This window comes from Aptenodytes patagonicus, chromosome 4 (assembly GCF_965638725.1).
Source record: "Aptenodytes patagonicus chromosome 4, bAptPat1.pri.cur, whole genome shotgun sequence".
Classification (NCBI taxonomy): domain Eukaryota; kingdom Metazoa; phylum Chordata; class Aves; order Sphenisciformes; family Spheniscidae; genus Aptenodytes; species Aptenodytes patagonicus.
The window spans coordinates 11,834,922-11,860,051 of record NC_134952.1 but is presented as its reverse complement, the minus strand read 5'-3'; the positions used below and the strand labels follow the sequence as shown (position 1 = coordinate 11,860,051).

Genomic DNA, 25,130 nt, shown 5'->3' with positions numbered 1-25,130 from the left:
GATGCTTTCCGAATGTTCTCTCACTATGATCATAGTTAATAAAGCTTCCGTCTGGCCTGTCCTAAATTGTACTTGTGTTATTACGCACTTGGAGTCCCTAGATTCTTTGACAAACTGCTCTCAAAAATACAAACTAAAACTTAAAAAAAAAAAGTCTGTTTAGTAAATAAATGTACCTTGAGGTACTCTGAGAAATCTTTTTAACACCGGCCTTTCAATGCATTCTCCAGCCATGAAAAGTTTCCTGAGCTGTGTCAGATTTAGATGGAATCAAAGAAGCCTCTACAGAACTACTTGGTCACATTGTGGCAGTCTGCAAAGACTTACAAACTTTCATATATTGACACTGCAACAACAGATGAAATTATAAAACCCCACAAGGACAAGGGTCTGATTCTGCTCAAGTAGAATTCAACACTTAAGTATTGAAATCACATTTATTTAATAGCCCAAACCATAATTCACCCCTGATCAGCCATAAATAATACTCAATTTTTTAACTCATAAAATAATCTCTTTGGCTTGATAGGATTGCTCACAACAGTAAGGGCAACAGGAGTTAGGTTTTAACAGTACTTCAGCTCATAGATACAATGAAGGAAAAAATGAATTTGTTTTTCACAGCATATCTAAACCATAAAATATTCTGCAAAGCCTTGTTAGTCTCTTCCATTTGTGAATAAAAGTATTTGATAGTTAATATAGCTGAAAGAAAAATATCCTAATATGTTCAATAATGCCTATCACTGTTGTATGTTCTTATAAGACCATATTTATAATAGTTCATTTGAATATATTCTGTCCTAAAACACAGATGCAGTTTCTACGTGTCAGTGTATCCCAGCCTTGATACTTATTTTGCAGTACTGAAAACCTTATAACCAACCAAGAACGTATATGAGACTTACAAGTTTGCATTACCATACATTTTTTTAAAAAGATGTATAAATGAGTCGTTTTCAATTAATTTCATCTAGAGTTATACACAACTCAGAGACAGATTATCTAAAATCCCAATCCCCTCCTGCATTGAAAGAGCAATAAAACAGTTTAACACAGAGACATATGAAGTAAATCAGAATAGCTTCACAGACTTCAAAGAGGCTGTCAGAAATGATTCCCATCCCTTAATACAGGTTTATCACTGTTGGTGTTCTTGATGTCTTTTTTCTTTTTTCTTCAAATTCTCTTTTATTTTGCTTTTGTTCAGCTTATTCATAATCCCTGGTGGGAAATGTTTTTTCATTATTTAACTTCTGTAATACAACAGTAAAGTCAAGAGACTGATCGGAACATTTCTTTTATAGAAACTTTGCAAAGCAGTAATCACAATGAATCTTCATTTTTTTGTATTTAATTGTGTAAATATGAATAGTGTGCAGACATGTTGCTCTTGCTCCTGTCATTATTATGTTAACAGTCCCTGAGACCAAGTTGGACTTGATTTCAAAGTTATTTTAAAACTTGGCACTTCTCTATGAAAATCTCTTTCATTTTCAGTGTTTGACATATGGTCTCATTTCCTCCTGATGTTTGAAATACGGTATCCATCTCAGGCCCATCCAACCTCTCACAAGTTGTTTGGTTTACAAATTTGACCTCAGCCTGCCTGTAACAGGTTTATTAATGCAAAATTCTGCCCACCATGAAGGTCTGTTCAGTGCTTTGCTGCCTTGAAGGATCTCCACCCACATATTTTTATATAACTGCAAAATAATAAAAAAGGGTTAATTCACACAGAAAACAAAGAAAACTTCTGCAAGATAAATTATCTAACTTATTGGTTGAAATGAGATTGTGGTTGAATTTCTAGATAACAAATGCGAATAATTATGTGCAGGCAAGAATAAATACAAAGATAAAGCACAAAATTTCAAAGTACTGTAAACATCAGATATCTGTGCAAATCATTTAGACCATCTTTGGCATAAGAGCAGGAAACCAGTAACCTTTATAATTTCTTGTTTTCAACTTGACATGAGTTGTGTTATCAAAGGTAGAAATTTGGAAACAAGGTTATATTAAGCTAATCTTTGTGCTGTCTAAACCTGAAGACTGTGTCTGAAAGCACGCGTGCATGTCTGTTTTTACCTTTATTTCAACACATTTCTGGAAAGTAACATAACTTCTCTCCCAGATGTGAACTGTTCGATCTAAGCATAAGAAGTTCCTCTCTCATAAGCAGAATGTTAATTCATCATCTTCATCAATTTGCAATTTATGTGGAACGGTTAAAAAAAAGTACATGGGAAGTAAATTCTGCAGAAGTATAATTTTAGCAATATTCGGCAGTTCATAATTAACTGAAGCTTGAAACTTTAAATAATATTATAGAAAAATGAGGAAAGGAAGGCCATACTTTCAGCAGTAAGTAGGAGTACAGTACAATACAATATTAACATAGTCAGTGATGTAAAGTGAAAAGCCTTTCTTCTCAATCAGAAGATGGCTTGGCCCTATATATTTGTGATGATTTAAATAAATACCGAAATATAATATATTTAATATTACATACATTTTTACCTTGATTACGTGGGCTAGTCTTAACTATTTCTTCAATTCCAAGTTTGATTTAATATTGTCTAACAATTTTTAATTAATCTTGAAATAAATGTAGCGAAAACTTCGCATACCTAAGCTGAGATTGTCAAAGCTTCTATGGGCAAATGACATCCACACCATTGAAGTTTCTTTTAAAGAGAATCTAAATTCTTATTCAGTGCTTAAAGCTGCCCGTAACAAATTTGGAAACTTTTCTTCTGCTCTGATTATGATCTGTGGCTCATGGTGCAAGGCACTCCACTGCAGTACAACACAGGCTATCCTGAATTAAATTCATTTTCCTGCTATGCTTGGATAATCTATTCTTTACCATACTGTAATTTTTACTGAAATATTTGCATTGGTTTTTAGAAGTTGCAAAGATAGGAATGAATAGCGAATTAGACAGCCAGGAGACAAGGAGCTTTATTAAGTGTTTTTTTTGAGTGAGGGATTTGCAACCGTTTTCAAATTTCAGTTGAAAATACTTACACAAGTTGAAAACCACAGACTTAAGAGGCAGTTCAGAAAAGCTTCCTGAATTCTACAGGGTTGGATATCACTGCTTGAAATTATTTTCTCAATACAACTCAATGAATTTACAAAAACCTTACCAAATATTTAGTACACGAGGAAGTCAGTAGTGTTTAGAGTCCTATCTGCATGTCTCACATATTATATTCCTAATATTAAGCTCTAATATTAATAAGCCTCTGTGGCTTCTATATTTGTGTGAGCTAAGTGCTAGAGGAGCTAGCCAAATCCATCACATGACAGCTTTATCAGCTGCTGATAAGAAATTTCCAGCTGACTGCTAGAAAGGGGGTAGTATTGTGGCACTGTGTACTTGCACCATATTTTACATTCCTGCCTATGGCATCTGCTCACAGCTTCTGTTAGAGACAGAATAATGGGTGAAAATGGGCTTTTGGCCAATACAGATATTCTTAGCATTCTTACAGATGATGTTCCTTCTCTTAGAGTTACCTTTGGAGCTTTCCTCCCATAACCTCTTTCATTAATGTAATCCTCAAAATGTACAGAAATGGAAACAAAGTTTCCACTGATGATTATAGTCCTCTTGTTGAGATGGCTGGATATGTAGAGCTAGCCTTTCCTCCTTTATTTGTAGAGACTGTTACCAAAGTCATCATTCTGTTAGGTCAGTGTCTCGTTAGAAACATCTGGGCTGCCTTCTGTATTGCTTGATCACCATGGGAACGATGGACAACTTTAGACATGAAGACACAGAGAATACTGAAAAGCATCTAGTACACTTGACTCAGCAATCCTGTCAAACTTCCTGGCAGCCTCCCCAGGCTCTAGTGATTCTCTACAGGGTCTATCCACACTAAACCAAACTACCGTACTGTGACACGAGTCTCTACATAATAGTTATCCCACAGCTTGGCCCTGCTGCGTAGGGTTGGCCAGTAAGCAAGAATTTTGGTTTGCTGAGACTTTGGAACGAAATACAGCTCTTTAAGTGTGTCAAGGAAAAAAAAGCAGAGGGGGACCGTGACCTAGTATAGCCAAATCCATGCTGCACCCACATCCTGAATCCTGCTTGTAGGTCTGGTTATGACACCTCAGAAAGGATATGGCAGAACCAGGAAAGATACAGAGAAGGAAAACAAGGCCTGTCAGAGGAACGAAAAGGCCCCCACAGATAGTAAATGTATATGGACTGCGACTAGGAAGTATCTTTTCACAATACTCATAATTAAATTATAGAAATTAAGGTGTCATGGAAGCCAAAGGACAGCTGAATTTGAAAATGGATGGGAAAAATGAATGGAGGGTAAATACAACTCTGGCTATTAAACAGAATGATACAAATACAACCTATGGCATGAGATATCTCTTAAACCACCGACTGCCAACAGTTGAGACACCAGGGAAAGAACACCTTGATATTTCATCTGTTTCATACAGTGTTCTCCTTGGCAACTGTCAGTTACGGAGTATTCTGTGAACTGGATCCAGTATGGCCATCCTTATGCTCTTGATTCAGCTCTTGCTTTGTGTAATTTAGACTATACAAAAAAATATCTCTCAGCCTTAACAAGGATAGATTATATATTCATAAAGCAAGGAGAGGTGCTAACAAAACTGCATCCTTCAAGTCTGTATTAAGATTACTGAGATCCCTTGGGTAATGCTGTACCTTGCACTGGTTAGTACAAGATACTCTGTCATATCCTAGAATTCCCACTGGATAAACAGAATTCTCAAAGAATTGTGCAATTTCTGATATAATTTTAAACTGGAACAAGTTTTAAGTTTTCCTTTCTCCTATTAAAATAAAAATTTTATGAAGAATTAAAAGAAAGGTATAATTTCTACACCACTTCTATGAACGTCGCACAAATTGGGTGCAATATGAATAGCAATAAAGGCAGCAAAAGTCCTAGGCAGAGAAGAAATACACCTTACTACCTCTCCAAGGTATTAAGCTATATACTAAAGACATGTTACTCCTTAAGGAATCTTAGAGGATGGTATAATTTTTTTTTTTTTGTTCAGCAGCACAGATGCCCACAAGAGCAAACTAGAGCAATACTGTATGAGTTTCTCATTGAAGGCTAACTCCAGCATATGCAAAATGTCATTTTCTGCTGACATCAACTTAACTCTGGTACTTTCCACTGAAAAAGTGTCTTCCTTTTCCTTTGTAGCTGTGAAGTGTCTTGAATATGTTATGGCTATTTACAGGCAATATCCTTCTTAATGATTAAATTTACAAATTTTAAAATGGGTTTTCTTACCTCTCCACTAGCTTTACCAATGGGAGAGTTGAGAATGAAGTCAGGAGGAGCAAAGACATCAACCAGGGCAACTGCATCATCTTTCAACTGTTTAAAAACAAAAGACATGCATTTGGCAACTTCTGTAGTTGTCTATGGCTACCTGTGAACTACAGAGCAGCGTAAGGATTATTTTCATATGGTACCAGCTATTGGTAACTTAAGATAAATCCACAATAAGGAGTCTAGATTCATTTTGCTTTTTTTCCTCCCAGGGTAATTGCCAAAAGAGATTGTATTTTAAATGTTTTCCTCCTTTGCTTATGGGTTTTAAAACAAATTTTAACCAAGGTGGTACTGTTTACACACATAAAACCATGTATTTTTGAACTTTAAAAACATAACATCCAGATTCTTCTTTGAAATTTTGCTTACCTGCGAAGAATATAATCCAGTTTGAAAAGCTTTTGTGTTGAGAAAAAAAATTCACGAGCTAACACAATAATTAAATAAATAAAACTGGACTGCAGTATTTCACTGGCTTTCCAATGAAGATTGCAAGGCCACAAATCACAGAGTATTATTTTGTAAGATATATTGTTTTTCATTTTTTGGTAAATAAACTAGGACTAGATTCAGGGTCAATGAGTTACTAAACCTTACAGAAAGTTATTCAGAAACTATTAATGTAATATCCTGCTAATTTACACCTTGAAATACAGAATAACTGATGTATCTCTTTTTTAGTATTTGTATACTATATTTTTATTTAATCACAACAAACAATATTGAAGGCTTACCCTGTAGCATAGCTCCAGAATAGCATTCTGAATAAATCTACCAGCTTCTTCACCAGAAGCATAGCCACCTGCAAATACATTCACAAAGAAGATTATACCAGTTAAGATTACACTGATACAATCTTTTTTTCAAAGGAGTTTATCAGTTCAGTATTCAAGAGACTAAATAGATGCTCCTGTGTAATTGGATTGACTGTCTTTCATTAATGAGTTGACTGCAAAACCATTAATCTAAGACATTTGGAGCCTTTTGCATTAACAAGCTACACTACAGCATCTTGCTGCCTATCCCCCATCCTCTCCCCCAAGCACTGGACCACAGCAAAACTTGTGAGCCTTCCATCATCTCTGAGCTAAGAGAGTCTTTCAGGTTTATTTGTCGGTCCAGATTCCTGCTCCTGAAAATTTTGTCCAGAATGATTATTTTATATTACATAGGCAATAAGATCCTAATCCTAATTAGGATTCCCTCCCCCTGCCAAGTTAGGACTTTTATAAAGTGACATGCACAGTGTATTCAGGGAGCTGATCTCACCTTGGTAGAGCACAGCCAGATGTTTACTCAAAGACCAGAGTCCATACAGAGCACTGAGATTCTTAAGCACTGGCTGCAGAGTAGATGGTATGTGGGGATCATGAATGTAGTCATGATATCTTTGTAAGACTGTTTGTTCAATAAAAGCAATGGCTAATGATCGACAGTAGTACACCTTAGGAAACAGAAAAGAAGGACACTGAGTAACAAAATACAGGGAACCAATCCTCAGCTGGTACTAAATGGCATTGCTCTGGTGAAGTTAGTGGAGATTTGTTGATTTAGATCTGCTGATCTAGCTTGAGATTAAAGAAAGTCTAAGAAGAAACTCTAGAAGAAAACTCTTTCTACAATGTCTTTGCAAAGGTTAGTCATGAAATGCCTCATGAAATGCCTCTTAGAAATAAGATCCTAATTTTCCACTGTGTTCCAGTTTGGGTACTCTCTTATACCAATGCAAAGGGAGCGCAGATTGTATGTCTGTTACCAGTGTAATTTGGCAGTTGCACCCAGACTGTATGGGATCAAGTAGCTACATCAGAGAGAAGACCATGCAAAATCAGGTTTGCTGACTTTAGGATCATTAATAAATCCATATAACTCCAAGAAGATAAAGGTAGGTTTACATTTATTTAATATTATGCAGAGTTTTATAAAGAGGATAAAATCTTCAAAGTGGTTCAGTAGCCTATTGAAAACTTACTACAGTCCCTTCAAATAATAAGTAAAAAATCTGATCATGTTAGCATGAGTGGATTCTGTTTATGGATTGCAAAAGATTGCAGTATGTTTTGAAAGAACTATCCAACTAATGCTTGCCAACTATCTGATCAGAAAGGCAAGTCACCAGTTACTGTTAATACGGAGTATAAAACCTTAAGTGGTTGTACTCACATAGGAACACTTGTCTACTTTTATATACTTCACCTTTGCTGTATCGTGGCATATGTCCTACCATGAAATAGACTACTGACTGAAAACATACTAGTTGGTGAACAGAAGGGGAATATGAAACCACTGCTCTTGTGGCTGATTTGTTGCAATGCTGTAAACTGGTCTTTGTTTTTAGCCCATTTGTTCAGGTTTTTTTTTCCATTTAGAATTAGTTGATTAGTTTTTCTTTTTTCTTTTAAATACTTACATCGTCCTTGCATTTAAATCCACTGTGGCATTTAAAAAAGGCATATTCCAAAGATTACTGTCTCTCTCTTGATAGCTGTTCAGTGGCATACTTACGTCCAAGCTCAGATATAAGTACTAACTGCAAAATACACATCTATTCTCTGCAGGTTTAGGGAGGACTTCCCCCTTACTAGATGGACTTTTTTAGATATGAATATCAATTCCCTAGTCAGAATGAAATAAGTCTTAATATTGCAAATGAAGCATTAAGAATTAATTCCGTATTCTTCTCCCCTATAATTCTATTTCCTCCTTTACCTTTGCTTGCACTTCTGTATTGTTTCTATCAAGCTATCTCCAAACCAAAATAACCTAGGGATAGGCTAGGAATCTCTTCCAGATCTCCCATAGCAAGAACAAATATTATATATTAGTCAGCCACTGGGCTGACAGAAAAGTGTTTCTTCATGCCCAGAAAGTTTTAAATCAAATATGTACATGTCTTTAAAGCACAGCTTGTAAATAATTTTCAGATGTTTTTCAGGCATGCCATTTAAAATAAAAAATCCCGCTGTCCTGAAGATGAATTGTAGGGAGAAAAGAAAACCTAATGACCTAAGGTGTATCAATGCCTCTCTCAAAAGCAATTGTGTGCCTAGTTATCTTTAAATTTTAGCACATTTGAACGTAAAAGAGAAGAGAACCTTCATACTTCTGAGCAAACCATTCTCTCTAACACACTGGCCCCAGAACCAGCCTCCCAAGAGCTGGCCAACTGACAGGCAATCAGATTTGAATTTCTGGCAATTCCCGTTCTGAATTTGACCCTGAAGAGTTCCTCTAATAAGTTGCTTCTAGGGTAAAAACAGGAAAGATTTCCTCCACTCTATCAGTGGTTTCACACAGACCATCCCCTGTTGAAGCTAGGCTGGCTCTTTCTAGGTGCAGAGTTGAATATTCCTTTCTGATGTTTTTTAATGAGCTTTGCAGATAAGGTGAATGACACTGGCCATCTTCAGGGAACAGATCTCTCTCCTCAGTGACAAATGACAAGTGTTCTTTCCTTGGATGCGAGCCAGTTTTTCTCATGGAGGTAACGGAAGAATTTGGGGAGCTTGGGGATATACACTGAAATTTGGAGTTAAGCCATTCCTAGCTGTTAAAACTCTCTGGTGAGAGAGTGGATCTGCTATATGTAGATTGTCAATGTTTCCTTTTCAGGTTCCAATGCTGTCAGTCTGGTATCTTTCATGAGTACTTTGCACTATAGAAATTAGAGATGGAAAAGACCTATTAGGTCATCTAGTTTACCTACATGCCAGAGCCAGATTCTTTCCTACAGTATGTATTTGGCCACAAGAGCAGATGGAGATGTAATAATCAGATGCTGCAGTAGATTTAATAGTAGTAGATTTAGTCTTCAGAAGTTGTGCTGTCAAAATTACAGACAACACCCAGCACTTTTCTGCAACTTTTCTGAAGTGAAATATATCCTGGAAGACTTCTGCTGATGGTAACTGTCCTCCTGCTATCATGTTCAATACAATGCACATGGACAGGTATTATATTTTACTAGTTATTTGACTTGCTGCTTTATGCTTGAGGAAATTGTACTTCATGACACAAGAAGATAAAACTAACAGGATCCGACAAACTTGGATGAAAATAAGTAAATAAAACAAGAAAGCTAAGTATTACCTGACAGTTGTTTTTTGCCTCAAAATCACTTCGCCCAGACTGCTTCTCCTTGCTCAGCTTTAGGTCACTTTCTCGGAGCAGGTAGCAAACTAGCCATTTATATGCTGCTAAAGGAACTGTGAAAAAGAGAAAACCAAAATTCCTAACATTCACATTTACAATGCAAGAAGTCACATGCAGATTCTACTGCAGTCTCAGTTTTTGTTACCCAAGATGAAAAGTGAAAGTGTTAATTAATCAATCCATTAACATGACACTTTGCCCATTACTGTAGATGCAATAAATAACATCTGGGTAAGATAGATTGTAACTGTACAGTGAAGACATACCATGCCTGACCGTACACTAGTTCAAACTGACCCCAAGCTAAAAGACAAGGTATATCCACAGCTCAATTTAGACTTCTGACTCGATCACATTGTTTTAGCTTGTTATTTTCTTCCCATATTAAGACTTAGGTCTGCAAGGTACTCAGTCTCTTCTGAGAATACAAGAACAGAAGACAGTCCACATTTTGTGGAAGCACATGACTTCTAACATGTAATCGCATTTGAATGACCTGGTTTGTACCTAAGTGTGTTATATTTTTAGAGCGGCCTGGAACTATTAACTAAAAAAGTACTTCAGCATAAAGTCCTTGTATGAATCCTGCTTGCTTGTGTCTTAGCTTAAGACTGAATGTAGAATATTATTTGGGCAATTGTGAGTGTTCACATGGTGCCTAAATTTAGGCACCTAAATTAACAGTCCAGTTTCTAACAGAATGGGACAAGAAACATATTCAGGTATTTTTAAAACTATAGTCTGGTTCAGTAGGTATTACAAGAGAGGAAAGAACACGTGCTTAGGTATTAGTTTGTGCTCTGCTGGATTTCACAAGTTGGAGACATACTACAAAGAAAGCACACAGTTGATTTGAACTAGTTTTTTCTTATAAGCCTTTGTATTTTGAAGTTATTCAGATTTTACCCCATAGCTATTATGATACTATCTCACTTGGTACTATGCATCACTATCCAAAGTTCAGCTTTTCTGCAATTATTTGAGCACTGATAGTGGTTACTGAATTCTAGGAATCAACTCGATTGCCCCTTATATATTGACTGGAGTCTCTTCCCCCAGTATGTTCTCAGTTTCACAGATCCACTTCTGCTCAATGCCCTGTCACCATCTCATTATCTCCTCATTTCTTTGTTACTTTTTGCCTCCAAGGGCCAATCTGGACTCTCAGTGATACAAAAGTGGGAATGGCATCTAATGTCATATTTGATTTGATTATAGCAGAGTAAGCCAGGAAAACTGCAGGGAATTTTCTTTCACCATTACTCATTTTTCTCTATGTGACCAAAAGCAACTGTCAAAAGCAGACACAATTAAAGCCTTTTCAATGTATTTCTAAATCACTTGTATGGTTTTCTAAAATAAGGTATTTTAGTGATATAAGGTAGTGGCAAACAAAGCCCCTTACAAGAGTTTCACTTGAAAACAACAATACAGTGGCAAAAAAACTGGATCACAAATGCTATCTTAGAGGAACAAAAATGGAAGAAAAATATCTGATGCTATCCTCCATTCCAGAATTGAGGCGGGGAATAACAGGACGTATTTTGAAATGCAAACTATGTTCTTAGTAAATTGAAATGCATATAATACAAAGAAAGTCAGCAAATAGTAATATGACAAATACCTAATAAGTAGCAGAGGTTGAATCTCAAATCTCTGGATCCTTTCCTCTGGAAAGGAATTTAGAGATTCTAGAATCAGTTTAACAACAGCAGAAGGCTACCTGAGGAGTCCATGCATTCTTCAACACTAACGGCTGTGAATTTCCAGCCAAGGATATGATGGTAGTCTTGCAAAACGTTTATTGTTCCAAAAGGGGATTCCAAAGGAGCTTTATCTGAAACACCAAAGAAAATAAAAATGATTTATGAGAAAAGAAATCAGGCTCTTGGGAACTAAAAGCCTATTACAAAGCCATGCATACACTTGATAGGCCAGATGCAATTAGGCCATAATATTTATTTTATTATGGCCTAGTCCAGCCAAATGAGGACTGGTGGACAAGTTCTGAAAAACCTGACATCACTGCCTATAAGCCCCATAAGATTCAACTCCTATTGCTGAGTTTTCCAGTTCTGTGAGATGCTGGTGAAACTCACTGCTAGAAAATTGAAACAAAATCTAGAGAACTACAAAACGTACTGATGGATATTGCTACCAAGTTAGGCGATATGAACTATTTTAAGTACAATGAGCAGAGGGTACCCAGACTTACGACGACTTTAGGAGTAGTTCCATTGAACTAAACTGCACTTCTCAGGGAGTAAGATACTACTTAACCTGGTTAGGGATGGCAAAACATCTAGCTAGCTTCTGCAAGACTTAGGAGAAAGAATATTTCTTGCAGCAAATTTCTGTCTATTGTGAATGTATGATATGATGGAGTCTGTAGCACATTATTTATGCTCTACTAAATGATTAAATGATTGTCAATTGCTTTCAGTATGAAATTACCTCCTAATTCCATTAGCTATGCACTGTTGGGTCCAGCATAGGATTCCACAATGAAAACTTACCTCTTATGCAATTCATCCAGCTCATTAAGTAGTTGCTGGTTTGCTGAAGCAGGACATTGTTATCTCCCTCATATGTGCAGTTTGGATCATTGTCATTTCGGATTTCACCCAGACGATTCACTAAATAAGAAAAAGTGCACAATTTAATATATTGCAATGTATTAATGGAAGCTAAGAGGGATTAAATAATTATTCTGTGCAAAATGCAAGAGTTGTCTGTTCCTGTATGTATAACTATTTTACCAACAGATGAGCTTGAAAGTTCACTGTTTAGCTTGTGAAAATGAATATACTGGAAAGATTTTAGAAAAGTGTAGCATTCATTTTACAAGGGGAATTTTCATCTATAAAGTCTGCATCTTTATTTTTGGAATTGAGACTGAATCACATGTACAGTCTGTCCAAATGCTGGTGCAGATGCTGCACGGGTTTAGGTTTTTTTTGTGGTATCAGTGTCCTGGTTTCAGCTGGGATAGAGTTAATTTTCTTCCTAGTAGCTGGTATAGTGCTGTGTTTTGGATTTAGTATGAGAACAATGTTGATAACACACTGATGTTTTAGTTAGTTTAGTTTTAAGTAGTGCTTATAATAGTCAAGGACTTTTCAGCTTCTCATGCCCTGCCAGCGAGAAGCTGGGGGGGGGCACAGTCAGGACAGCTGACCCAAACTGGCCAAAGGGATATTCCATACCATGTGACATCATGCTCAGTATATAAACTGGGGGGAGTTGGCCGGGGGGCGTCGACCACTGCTTGGGACCTGGCTGGGCATCAGTCGGCAGGTGCATTTGTGCAATTGCATTGTGCATCACTTGCTTTGTATATTCTTTTATTATTATATTATCATTATCATCATTATTATTATTATTAATTATTTTCCCTTCCTTTTCTGTCCTATTAAACTGTCTTTATCTCAACCCATGAATTTTATGTTTTTTTCCCGATTCTCTCCCCCATCCCACTGCGGGGGGAGTGAGCGAACGGCTGTGTGGTGCTTAGCTGCCTGCCAGGTTAAACCACAACAATCTGGTATGAAATGAACTTTAAAAATATGGATATGAGGAAAAAAACATTTCTAAACATATTGCTAAAATTCAGACACCATTGACACAACAACAGTCAAAGAACACATCAACATAACCATTCTCTTTCTGATCAGTGTATGCAGTAGTCTGTAACTTACTGGCAAGATAACCATGTCCTCCACAAGCCTCTCGGCACTCCTGGGCTGCCTGCTGAGCAGTCCAAGAAGACAGTGGTTTGCTGGCAGCACATACGGCATGAATCTCACGTCCCATATCAGCCTTTGTGAAAAACAAGTTACAAGTGAGTAATAACTTTTAGACAAAGTAAGTTTGTGACCAGTTAAAGCCATAGCTACATGTACTGCTTTATAATCAAGGAAAGAGTAACTGGCATACATACATAAAATTTTCTGAGATCTATGTAAGGGCAGAGCATATTTTTGCTGCCACAGAAAAACCCTGCCACAACTGAAAAACCTTCAGCACTAACTTTCTTATATGGGACAGCAATAATTTGGGCCAGGTAATGGACACATGGGTACATCTTAGCTCAGATGTGCCAGCTGCCATGGCATTGCATGGGATAGTTCACTGCTTGCAACCTTTTCCTCCCAAAGATGGAGACGCAGGTGGTTGAAGGTGGCATGTCCAGAGAAAGCTGCTATCCCCTCTGTGACATAAGCAATCCCTCTCTCCCCAGTCAGCAAGGGGATACTTATAATCTTTACTGCCTTACATGGTTTTCACTGATCTTTCAAGCATCAATTTTGCAAAGAGTAGGAAAACTTAAAGGGGTGGCTTCCAATGGTCTGATTGTGCATGAGAAATTCAGTATTAAGACTCAAAAGTCTTTAACTTTTTTCTCCAAAAATATTTATCCTAAGGCATGAATATGAATGGCAAACTCAAGCCAGACTCACAGAGTCTGTGCAGGAATTAAGAATAGTCTCATTTCAGAAAGTCTTTGATATATGCCTCCTGTAGTATCATTTACAACAGTTATAAGCTGAATATGCATTATCATCATATATTTATGATAAACAATTCTGCAAGGAAACATAACGTTAAATCCCACAGAAATCAATAAAACTTTAACCACGCCATCAAAACTAATTTGGATGCTTTTCTGAATGCAACTTTAATCATTACTTTGTATGTCCCGTATTTCTGAGACATTGCTCTAGCATTCTTCATCGTAAGATGGCCTAAGACTTCTAAGTAGGTCCTTCAGTTAACAATTTCCAGATTATTATAGTAAGAACTCAGTGAAGAAGAAATGTGTAAATATCTCACCTGTCTCTGACTCCTTTGCTTTGTCAATAAGCCTGCATAAAATTCTATGAAGTTCTCAAACAGGGATTTGGAGAAATAATCTAAGGCATATGCAGCAGCCAGATAAGGAAGAAGACGCCATTGCTAGAATAAAAATTAAATAGATTTGATCTCAAATTGATTTTTTTTATAGTTATATATATGTAATTATCTTATAGTATTGAACTAACCCATTCGTTTTTACTTTGTTCAAATTGGAAAACTGTTTTATGGAGAACTTAACAATAACCCTCTCTAAACATAATTAAGTGTAACTACTCTATACACAAATTACAGTTATGTTATTCTAGTTCATGCACTTTATGACTTTGTCATAAACATTCTTTTAAACCAGTGCAAAAGTTCACTGAAGCTTTGGGGACCGACGACATATTTTTTGCCCTGTGTTTATACAATGTCTGGCATGCTGGGGCCAGTCATGATTCATGTGTTTCTTCAGTACCAACATGACAGAGGTTGTAACTGTTTCACTTGCTTGTTCATTGCTGAATGTATGTTAGCGCTGGTTGCATTCTGTGAATAAAAAACAGGGCTGGGAAGCAGAGAAAAAGGCATCTTTGCTGCTCCATGCAACTCAGAGCCCATAAAGAAAAAAAGAAACTACTTGAGGAAGCTTTTGTGGTAGAGCAAGAAGGGAATGAGAGGTTCAGCAAGCAGAGCCCACAGAACAAGCCAAAACTGAGAAAAACTGAGAGACTCGAAGAATAGTGGGAAGCAGACCCCGTCTTATTCAGAAGAGGTGGAAAGAAGGCATCTTTTGCCAGTTTGTAGAAACCCATGAAATCTTTCAAAGTTGCAAGACTAAGTGCAAACCTGGAAAAAAGCACCCACTTTGCAAGGACAAACTAGGTAGGTTTGTTTTCAGCACTTCTTATATATTAACCTTTCTCATTCAGCAGATCTGAATTTTCTCTATTTCCCAGCTACCTTACATACTCTTGCTCTATTTTTTCAGAGCAAAAGGTGTTTTTCATCTGCATAATCTGCAGAAAAACATTGGTTATATTCCTCTCAAAATTAGTGCTAGCTTGAGACTTCAACACAATGAATGTCATTGATTTCTATACTTTTAAAGCATAAAGGCTAAAAAAGAGAAAATTAGCATAGCAGCAAAAGAGGCACTGACATTTTTAAACAAATACTAGTTTCTACATCTGCAGTACTTTCACGTGTGCATAGAAGACAGTCTTTCTCTGAAAAGGTTACTATTTTAGAAGAAAAATGTTTCTAGGTACTTCAGAGAAACATGAATATTTTGGGTTTTGCTATTCCAAGAACTTATGTCAAAAGCCTGATCATGCCAGGAGAAGGTCTTGAGTTGGAATGAACCCCCACAGCTGCACTAGAATGACACTTCAGATGACATAGACAACTTCAATTTCACTAACTTCAGTGTCGCTATTTTGATCTGCAGTAGCTCTGAATCTGAGTTTCATTATATAGAAGTCTGTAGATGTGAATTCCAAAGTATCTACCTGTGTTTGGTATTCAAGAACCGGTATTTCTTCATCATCAGTTGGTCCAAACTGACGGCGAGCTGCTGAGAAGCGAATGGCTATTGATAAGGCAAGCTTTAAATTGGTCGTGGAAACTGCCGTGATCAGAATTCTGCCAGTGGACAAGGGTCCCAGAGCTGCACTAAAACTCTCTTTAACATCCTGTATGAATAAAAGGCAAAGACTGAATGGTGAGGCTAACATTTCATCTACATTCTCCCTAAAGATACAACTCTGGTAGCATGATCAGAAGCCCAGAGGATTGGCCAATTTTGTTTCTTGGCACATTCAGATAAGGCATTCAGGTAAGACTCAAAGTAGTTTCTCTAAACTACTTTGGGATCAGTGGGATTGCGCAAAGAGCAAGAAGTCAGTAAAATCAGTAAGGTGAGTTGAGACATCTCTGAAAGGCAATTAAAAAAGCAGCATTCTGACTATCTCATGTGAAATTGTCAACAGCCTTATGTAAGTCCAGGTATCTAGTACTTCCCAACATGAGAGGCCCATGCTCTGTCTCTTAATCTACTTATACCTTTGTATATTTAATGAACTGTACTAATGAAACAAAACCTTGATTCATACCTTGACTGAACTTGAGTACTTCCCCTCAGCTGTGACATCTCCAGCTATATTCAGTATGTTTTCTTTAGGTATCCTGACATTGTGGAACATGGCAAATCTGTTTAAACAAATACACAAGCAATGTAAAATCTACCTCGACACAGTCTGAGGTATCTACATTACAGAAAAAAGGTCACAACAGACACGATTGCACAATGATCTCAGGCATATCAGTGAGCTGAAAACAGTGTCCATCAAGCCAGGTAGGTAATTTTAGGAGAATATGCCTGGGAGAATAAATGCATTCAGACTCAGGGCAGAAGAGGAGATTCAAGATGGGAAATTATTTGTTATAACTCTTCAGTTCATTTTTTTTAAAAAAAGATGATGCTTACAAAAACAAAAAAAACCCCACCTTACTGACTCTAGGAGACCATTTCAGCAGCTTCGTAAGTAAAGAAGTAAACAACTAATGGAAGGATGAGCAACGTATTCTGTTTGAGGGGAGGGACAGGTAAAGTTACTTATTAGAGACCTTATACAGAGGCAGTTTGACAGACACTTTCACCAACAGCCCAGAAGCCTGAACTGAATTCTCAGACTGCATGAGTTTAGGTAAGTTACTTGGCTTGATATCTCAGCTATTGAAAAGCTTGCGAAGATGAACTTCCTTCTCCTGCTTAGAACCTGACTGGGCCATTCTGACTCCTAACAATTCCCTGCCACAAACAATTCTGCTGAACCATGTGCTTTGTGTTGTTCAGTCCAGTCAGGAGACTGCTTTGAAAGAGAGACACTATATATTTTTATGAGTCTAAAATATAGAACTGTGAGGATCATTCATATTATTGCAATACAAATGAGGACATAGCTGAAATAGTGCCCTGAGAAGGAACTGAATGGAGAATTTTCCTTTGTTTAAACTCAAACTAGGATTTCTGTTCCCTGGAATGTGGCATCTTAAAAAGGAAGATAACCTTTTCTAAATGGTGGCACCCTAGCAGCAATAAAGAAGGAAGTTGTTAGAATAGGTAGAATGTCCTGAGTATTCATATTCTTCAGGAAGAAAGTGTATGAACTGTTTCACCCATACGGGCAATACAACTTGGCACAATATCAGTAACATCAGCTCCACTCACGAATATCTCAGTATCTAATAGCATTTGAAAAGCTGTATTTGTAATCAAAGCAAATTCCTTTTTCCTGCCAATACAGGCTGATCTATTTAATAAGGCTCACGAAAACCAGGTCTTTCACATTAATAAATTACATAAGGGCTGCATGCTGCATGTGCTTTAAAATTACGAGTTGTTTCCACGGAAATGTATCTGCATACTGAATTTATTTAGCCTTAGAGATACACAGTATTTTCGGACTTAGTCACAGAGAAAAGCATGCTATCCTAACTAAGAACCAGCTGCTTACTGGCCTTAATGATGCTAAAAAGTGCTTTGTTAAGTGTCAGTTTCAGTGAGACAACACTACTTTGTAACAGAAGCAAATTCAGAATTTCCAAAAATCTGATTTCCATCTTTGTTAATATTTTTTTTCATATCACTGAAAATAAAAAATCTCATTCAGAAAAGATCTTTTGGTTAAATTCACATTCTCTGCTCCCTATATCCCAAATAAAATCCACCACAACTAAAACTGTATAGCAACTCCAATGTTTTTAAGCAATAGCATGCATGTTAGACAGAACTTGAGCTTTTTAATTATGATTACTCATTACTTTAATTACAGGAGAGGGTGTGTGGCAAGGTTTAGGTCCTTAGTATAGCACTCTCTTTTCCTAGTTACCGTATATCCATAGAACTACAAGAAGGTGCTTCCTCCTAGGAGCTTACAATCCAAGCATAAGGCAAGAAGCTAGAAATGTGTTCAAACAAACAGTGAGGCAGACACTAACTACTGAAGAATACTTTCTTGATATGATACCTGCCAGTCACAGCACGCTGGCAGCTAAGCATTGGCATTTTTTTATAAGCCATTAGAGCAAATGAGAATTTTAAGGAGGAATCGGAGCGATGAAAGTAAGGGAGCTTCATGGATCTTTATAAAGGATCCCTCCCAAGTAGGAAAAAATGCATGGAAGAAAGCAATGAAATATTATTTTTAAAAGCTATTGAATGGGTGATAAAAACTGGAATCATAAGCCAGACTAAAGGAAGAGCTGACCTAACAGAGAGATGATACAATCTTCGGGGCACAGATTAGGAAGAAATTTTGAAGGGCTCCATCTCTCGGGCCCTCTCTTTGCAAATACATACTTGGAGCGTGTTTAGTCCTGTGTGTGACGAACCGTAAGATTCATGGTAGTAATGACAATGAACAAGATGGCAAATTGTCCTTTTGTGTTTTACACTGTAGTGATTAGTTTAATTCATTCAGCAAAGCTGTGCAGTTGTAAAAAATTATTTACATTGACAAGTGCTTGAAACTCTAGACTTCTTAAAAAGCAAATTCAAAGCTACTAATATATAAATCTATATACTAATAACGTACTTTTAGGAAATTCAAGCCTACTAATATTGAACATGTGGCAGATGTGTGCCAAACAAAACAGCTCCCAAAGTGACCTAAACAGTTTTACCCACTTTCACCTGTTGTGATACAATCCCAAATAGTTTAATCTAGAGGAAGTCTTTTGTTGGAAAGAGAGAAAAATCTTGTAGAAAGTTTTATTATAATCTGTCCAACATAAATATAATGTAGCTAATTCTGTACCACATAAAAGATTATCTAGAATTATTTTGATTAAAACCCATATGTATACCCTTCTTATAATAACTTTTTTCACAGCTAGTGAACCAGAATACATTTCCAATCATTATATAACAATCTATTTTCTTAAAATCAAAATTAGCTCAAATAACAATTTTTGAAAGTTTAGATTTTTCCCTTGATATTGTCCATTACAGAGACATTATTTCCTTCTTTTTCTGTAAGCTGCTATGAAAATAAACGCATATAAGATGGCAAAAACTTTGAGAAGCAAAAGAGAGAGACAGAACTAGCAATTAAAAATCACACAGAAAATTCCCATGCGTAAAGAAATAAGATATATTGCCTATGAGCACCAGCGTTGAAAATAAAAGCAGTACCTTACAGGACCTGGGAGTTAGGCAACCTTGTGAGATCACTGCCAACTTCTGTTATGCTCCTTCTCCAAGAACTTTGCTATTTGAAATTGTTAGACATACTGGCCAATTTGAACTTGATATCGGAACATATTAAAAATAAGTAGTAAGATTTAATGAAGTCAACGATCACATTTCTAATGGTTATTAGCCTAGAAAGCACAGTGAATAGAAAGCATAGTGAATAGACATGGACCACATCTGTCAACGCATTTAGGGGGAAAAATCTCTTTAAAGAATTGAAGAAATATCTTACAATAATGGAACTGTATACACAGTCATGGGGATATCATGTACCAGCAAGTTTGGAAAATGGCTAAATTTCACATGGTGATGACAAGACCATAGGTTTGAAAGCTACCCTACTTAGGGCCTCTTCTGCATAGCAAATAGTGTGACTGAGATTAAGACTTCTCAGCAAGAAAGACAGATAGCTGTCACTTTAAATATATGTCATGGGGCTCTACAGCAATGTGCAATTTTGCATCATGTAGCCCACAGGTAAAAAAAACTGTATCGTATAGATTTCTACCTAGATTAGCTGAGCAGAGTGAAGCGCTATTCCAATAGTAGCATTCTTGTTTGGGTTCTTTGGCCAGTAGTTTAGGGAACATTTCAAGCAAAGTTAATCTTACTGACTTTAAATCATGCAATAGTAATGCATCTGGTGTGCAGTAATGCTGATAAAAAAGGAGCAGCTGGAAAAGCTAGGAGCTCGTTTTGCCAGTACTAAATTAATAAGCTGTTGCCTATAGAACAAATAGCTCAAGCACGCTTTGGTGAATTTCAGACTCACTAAAATGCCTTTCCTGCCAGCTTTTGTTATTGACTACGTTAGAGATGGCGCAGTGACAGTTCCCTCAATCCTTCCAGCCAGAAACAGAAAGCAGGTGAATGGTATTGGAAGGCTGTGATTCAAGTGATCTCACGGCTCTTTATGGGATACAGTAAACCTTGGGAAGAATAACACTTCAGAGGTTTGGTGAAAAACTTGCAGAAGGAAAGAAAACAGCCACATATTCCAGACTGAAACTCACAGAAAGGTTAGAGTTGAGAAGAATTACAGAGAAGCTGGGGAAAACTGCAAGGCAATATTTTAGCTCTAGTTTCTACAATCAAGGCTCTAATCTAAGAATGCAGCTCTGTAACAGTAATGCTCAATAGCAATGATAAAACAATATAGCACTTTATAGGCCTCCTAATCCTATCTTAATGGACTTCATGGATGCACAATGACCCACGCACCCTAAAGTTCTCAAAGTCTAAGTGCCAGTCTTGCAAGGAGTTCTGGATGTGCAGACTCTGCAACTGTCGAGAGCTGACAGAGCTCTGCTAACGAAGAAAAAAGACTTTTGAAGTTCACTGCAGATGCGAGGCTCTATTTCTGTGGGTGATAAAACAAATGTTTGACCGGATCTGAACCTATCTTTCCCCATTAGCACCATCAAACGCCTGTCAGTGTGACAGGCATTGCAACGAACTGGCTATGGCTACACAGTTTTGAGGTACTTGTGAATGACAAAAATGAGGGGATAAGGCAGCACTCCTTAGCAATGTGACTACATCTTCTCAATGTGCACAGCACTGTAGGTACCCATATAGTGTCTAACCTTGACTGTAGAAGCTAAGCGGAGAGGGCAAAACAGGGAAATATCAATGATTCCACTGCAAAATCACTGTTTTGACTTAAATTGCAAATATGCAAGATGTGTCTTGCAAAATATTTGGTTTAAATGTGAAAGTGGCACTGTTCACAGGGATTGAAGGATTGATGGTACTGTATTCAGATAATTTAAGTACAGGTACAGGCATTTTTAACATTTATTTTTAATTTATAGCTGCTTCATTACTATCGCAATTGTTTGTGACTCTGTCCAGAGGCTGCTGGACAATAAAAACATTAACCAAGCATAAGCTTGTTTATTTGAGAAGCAGGACTGATTTCTACACTTGCTTTCTTATTCACATCCCTGTACTGTCCCTTTCCCTGTACTGGAACAGCCTCTTCTGTGGCCTTGCAGTGAACCAGACCTGACAAATGATCTGGTTGAAGACAGCCAAATTTTGGGGTTTTTTTTGTCAGATTAGTTTTCAGACAGTTCCACTTCCCTAGCTGAATCCCCTACACAGCTACACGAATGTTTGTCTCAGCATGAAGAAAAAGGCAGTGTGGGAGTAGAAGCAAACAACCAAAGAAGCCGAGGATGGAAATTATCTTCATGGAACTACTGCTTCAGATTGTAAGATGAAGCTCTGAAGGCTATTTAGGCTTCAACCATGTACTTCAGCTCCTATCTTCCTAGTGAAACAACTGCAACCATTGCAAAGCACAGCAAGCTCACTAGCCTGGAGTTCAGGAGAGCAGACTTTGGCCTCTTCAGGGATCTGCTTAAGCGGTAGAGTGCCATGGGACAAAGCCCTGGAGGGAAGAGGGGCCCAAGAAAGATGGGTAATATTCAAGGATCACCTCCTCCAAGCTCAGGAGCAATGCATCCCAACAAAGAGGAAGTCAGGCAAGAACGCCAGGAGGCCTGCATGGATGAACAAGGAGCTCCTGGACAAACTCAAACACAAGAAGGAAGCCTACAGAGGGTGGAAGCAAGGACAGGCAGCCTGAGAGGAATACAGAGAAATTGTCCGAGCAGCCAAGGATCAGGTTAGGAAAGCTAAAGCCCTGAGAGAATTAAATCTGGCCAGGGACATCAAGGGCAACAAGAAAAGATTCTATAGGTATTTCAGGGATAAAAGGAAGACGAGGGAAAATGTGGGCCCTCTCTGGAACGAAACGAGAGACCTGGCTACCTGGGACATGGAGAAGGCGGAGGTACTCAATGACTTTTTTGCCTCGGTCTTCACCGGCAAGTGCTCGAGCCTCACCGCCCAAGGCGCAGAAGGCAAAGGCGGGGACTGGGAGAACGAAGAGCTGCCCACTGTGGGAGAACATCAGGTTCAAGACCATCTAAGGCACCTGAAGGTGCACAAGTCCATGGGACCCGATGAGATCCATCCACAGGTCCTGAAGGAACTGGCAGATGAAGTTGCTAAGCTGCTATCCATTGTATTTGAGAAGTTGTGGCAGTCCGGTGAAGTTCCCACTGACTGGAAAAGGGGAAACACAACCCCCATTTTTAAAAAGGAAAAAAAGGAAGACCCGGGGAACTACAGGCCAGTCAGTCTCACCTCTGTGCCTGGGAATATCATGGAACAGATCCTCCTGGAAGCCATGCTAAGGCACATGGAGGACAGGGAGGTGATTCGAGACAGCCAGCATGGCTTCACCAAGGGCAAGTCCTGCCTGACTAACCTAGTGGCCTTCTATGATGGAGTGACTACATCAGTGGACACGGGAAGGGCTACAGATGTTGTCTCTCTGGACCCCTGTAAGGCCTTTGACACGGTCCCCCACAACATCCTTCTCTCTAAACGGGAGAGGTATGGATTTGATGTGTGGACTGTCCGGGGGGTGAGGAATTGGTGAGATGGTCGCACCCAGAGGGTAGTGGTCAATGGCTCAATGTCCAGATGGAGACTGGTGACAAGTGGCATCCCGCAGGGGTCCGTATTGGGACCCGTACTGTTTAATATCTTCATCAATGACCTAGACAGTGGGATCCAGTGCACCCTCAGCAAGTTTGCAGATGACACTAAGCTGAGTGGTTGGTTGACACACCTGAGGGACGAGATGCCATCCAGAGGGACCCGGACAAGCTCGAGAAGTGGGCCCGTGAGAACCTCATGAGGTTTAACAAGGCCAAGTGCAAGGTCCTGCACCTGGGTCAGGGCAACCCCCGGTGTCAATCCAGGCTGGGGGATGAAGGGATTGAGAGCAGCCCTGCCAAGAAGGACTTGGGGGGACTGGTGGATGAAAAGCTGGACATGAGCCAGCAATGCGCGCTCGCAGCCCAGAAGGCCAATCGTATCCTGGGCTGCATCAAAAGCAGCGTGGCCAGCAGGTCGAGGGAGGTGATTCTGCCCTTCTACTCTGCTCTGGTGAGACCCCACCTGCAGTACTGCGTCCAGCTCTGGAGCCCTCAGCATAAGAAAGACACGGACCTGTTGGAGCGGGTCCAGAAGAGGGCCACGAAAATGATCAGGGGGGTGGAACACCTCTCCTGTGAAGAAAGGCTGAGAGAGTTGGGGTTGTTCAGCCTGGAGAAGAGAAGGCTTTGGGGAGACCTGATTGCAGCCTATCAGTACTTAAAGGGGGCTTATAAGAAAGATGGCGGCAAACTTTTTAGCAGGGCCTGTTGTGACAGGACAAGGGGGAATGGCTTGAAACTAAAGGGGGGTAGATTTAGACTAGATATAAAGAAGACATTTTTTGCACTGAGGGTGGTGAAACACTGGAAGAGGTTGCCCAGAGAGGTGGTGGATGCCGCATCCCTGGAAACATTCCAGGTCAGGTTGGACGGGGCTCTGAGCGACCTGGTCTAGTGGAAGATGTCCCTGCCCATGGCAGGGGGGTTGGACTAGATGACCTTTAGAGGTCCCTTCCAACTCAAACTATTTTATGATTCTATGAAAATCTAAATAAGAGTTAAGAGGATAAATACCAGGAGACAATATCCCTTTGAAGGACTAGACTTTCATTTTTTCTACCCTTAAACTAGCAGTAGCAGAATCTTAATGTATTATTGGCACTGATACTGAAATACGAACAAAGAAAAAAAATACAAATTAACCATTTAAAAGTCATCTCTAAATGCTTGGAGGTTGTGTGATGTATGCCATCTTCGCCAATACACAAGGAATTGTAGCTTTCAGAACCTGCAATCTCTTTCCAGGAGGGATTCTTTTACACCATTTATTGCTTTTCTGCCCCAAAAATCCCCATTTCCTCTTGGGTGTTTTGTTTTGTTTTCAGTATCAAGAAAACTGAATCTGGCCTCAGTGATTGCTAAAAAACATGCTGATTGTCTTAGCATGTTGTATGTGTGGAGAGATTGATAACATTTTAATTGTACATGAAAGTTTGTTAAACAGGTAATAAAAAACTTCAGTTTTCCAAAGTCCATCATTATAATTAGATACAGCTAACAATTCTTCCCCTAGAAAGATCCTTTACTGCCCTACAAACAATTCAGTTAAAAGAGCTTTCTGTCTGGCAGTGGTTTGCTGTATCTTTGATAGCTGCTTTTCACTAGTTCTTCCCTTACAGGTTTTGTCTGCTCAACAAACTGCTTACACGTTATCAGTGGATATAGCTGAACGAGCTCAGAGCATGTTTTACAAAGACGGGCATGTTAAGCACCACTCCAGAAACATAATTATAACTGATTTTCAAACTCTTCCCCATGCAGATTCAGTTGGGTATCATTTCTATTTTTGGAGTGGGGAAAGCAGCAGTTTGCTGCTAGTTACAACTGGACATGAAATTGGTTCACCACTGATTCAATGGCAATCATTTACTGATGTGCACTGCAGTAATGGGTAATTTTGGAAACGTTACATTAGCCAGGGTAGACAAAAAAAACCCCCACAAAACGGTAGAAACAGAAATGCACATCAGCACTTACCCCAAGCTCTTGCTTTATGTCCCTCCTCTAATGCCTGCC

At 38.5% G+C, this 25,130-nt stretch overlaps 1 protein-coding gene across 3 annotated transcripts in view; it reads right to left on the bottom strand.

The window, feature by feature from the left end:
* Nucleotides 1–423: 423 nt before the first annotated feature.
* ACOX3 (acyl-CoA oxidase 3, pristanoyl) overlaps nucleotides 424–25,130 on the bottom strand; it is a 43,423-nt gene continuing 18,716 nt past the window's right edge. For all 3 annotated transcript variants that reach the window (XM_076335867.1, XM_076335868.1, XM_076335869.1), the window contains 11 exons: nucleotides 16,457–16,553; nucleotides 15,854–16,036; nucleotides 14,340–14,462; nucleotides 13,205–13,325; nucleotides 12,023–12,142; nucleotides 11,230–11,343; nucleotides 9,444–9,559; nucleotides 6,624–6,798; nucleotides 6,089–6,156; nucleotides 5,310–5,396; nucleotides 424–1,706 (listed from right to left, as the gene is read on the bottom strand). In XM_076335867.1, coding sequence (XP_076191982.1) covers nucleotides 1,587–1,706; nucleotides 5,310–5,396; nucleotides 6,089–6,156; nucleotides 6,624–6,798; nucleotides 9,444–9,559; nucleotides 11,230–11,343; nucleotides 12,023–12,142; nucleotides 13,205–13,325; nucleotides 14,340–14,462; nucleotides 15,854–16,036; nucleotides 16,457–16,553 — 1,324 coding nt within the window. In that variant the 3' untranslated portion in view covers nucleotides 424–1,586. The remainder of the gene's footprint in view (nucleotides 1,707–5,309; nucleotides 5,397–6,088; nucleotides 6,157–6,623; nucleotides 6,799–9,443; nucleotides 9,560–11,229; nucleotides 11,344–12,022; nucleotides 12,143–13,204; nucleotides 13,326–14,339; nucleotides 14,463–15,853; nucleotides 16,037–16,456; nucleotides 16,554–25,130) is intronic.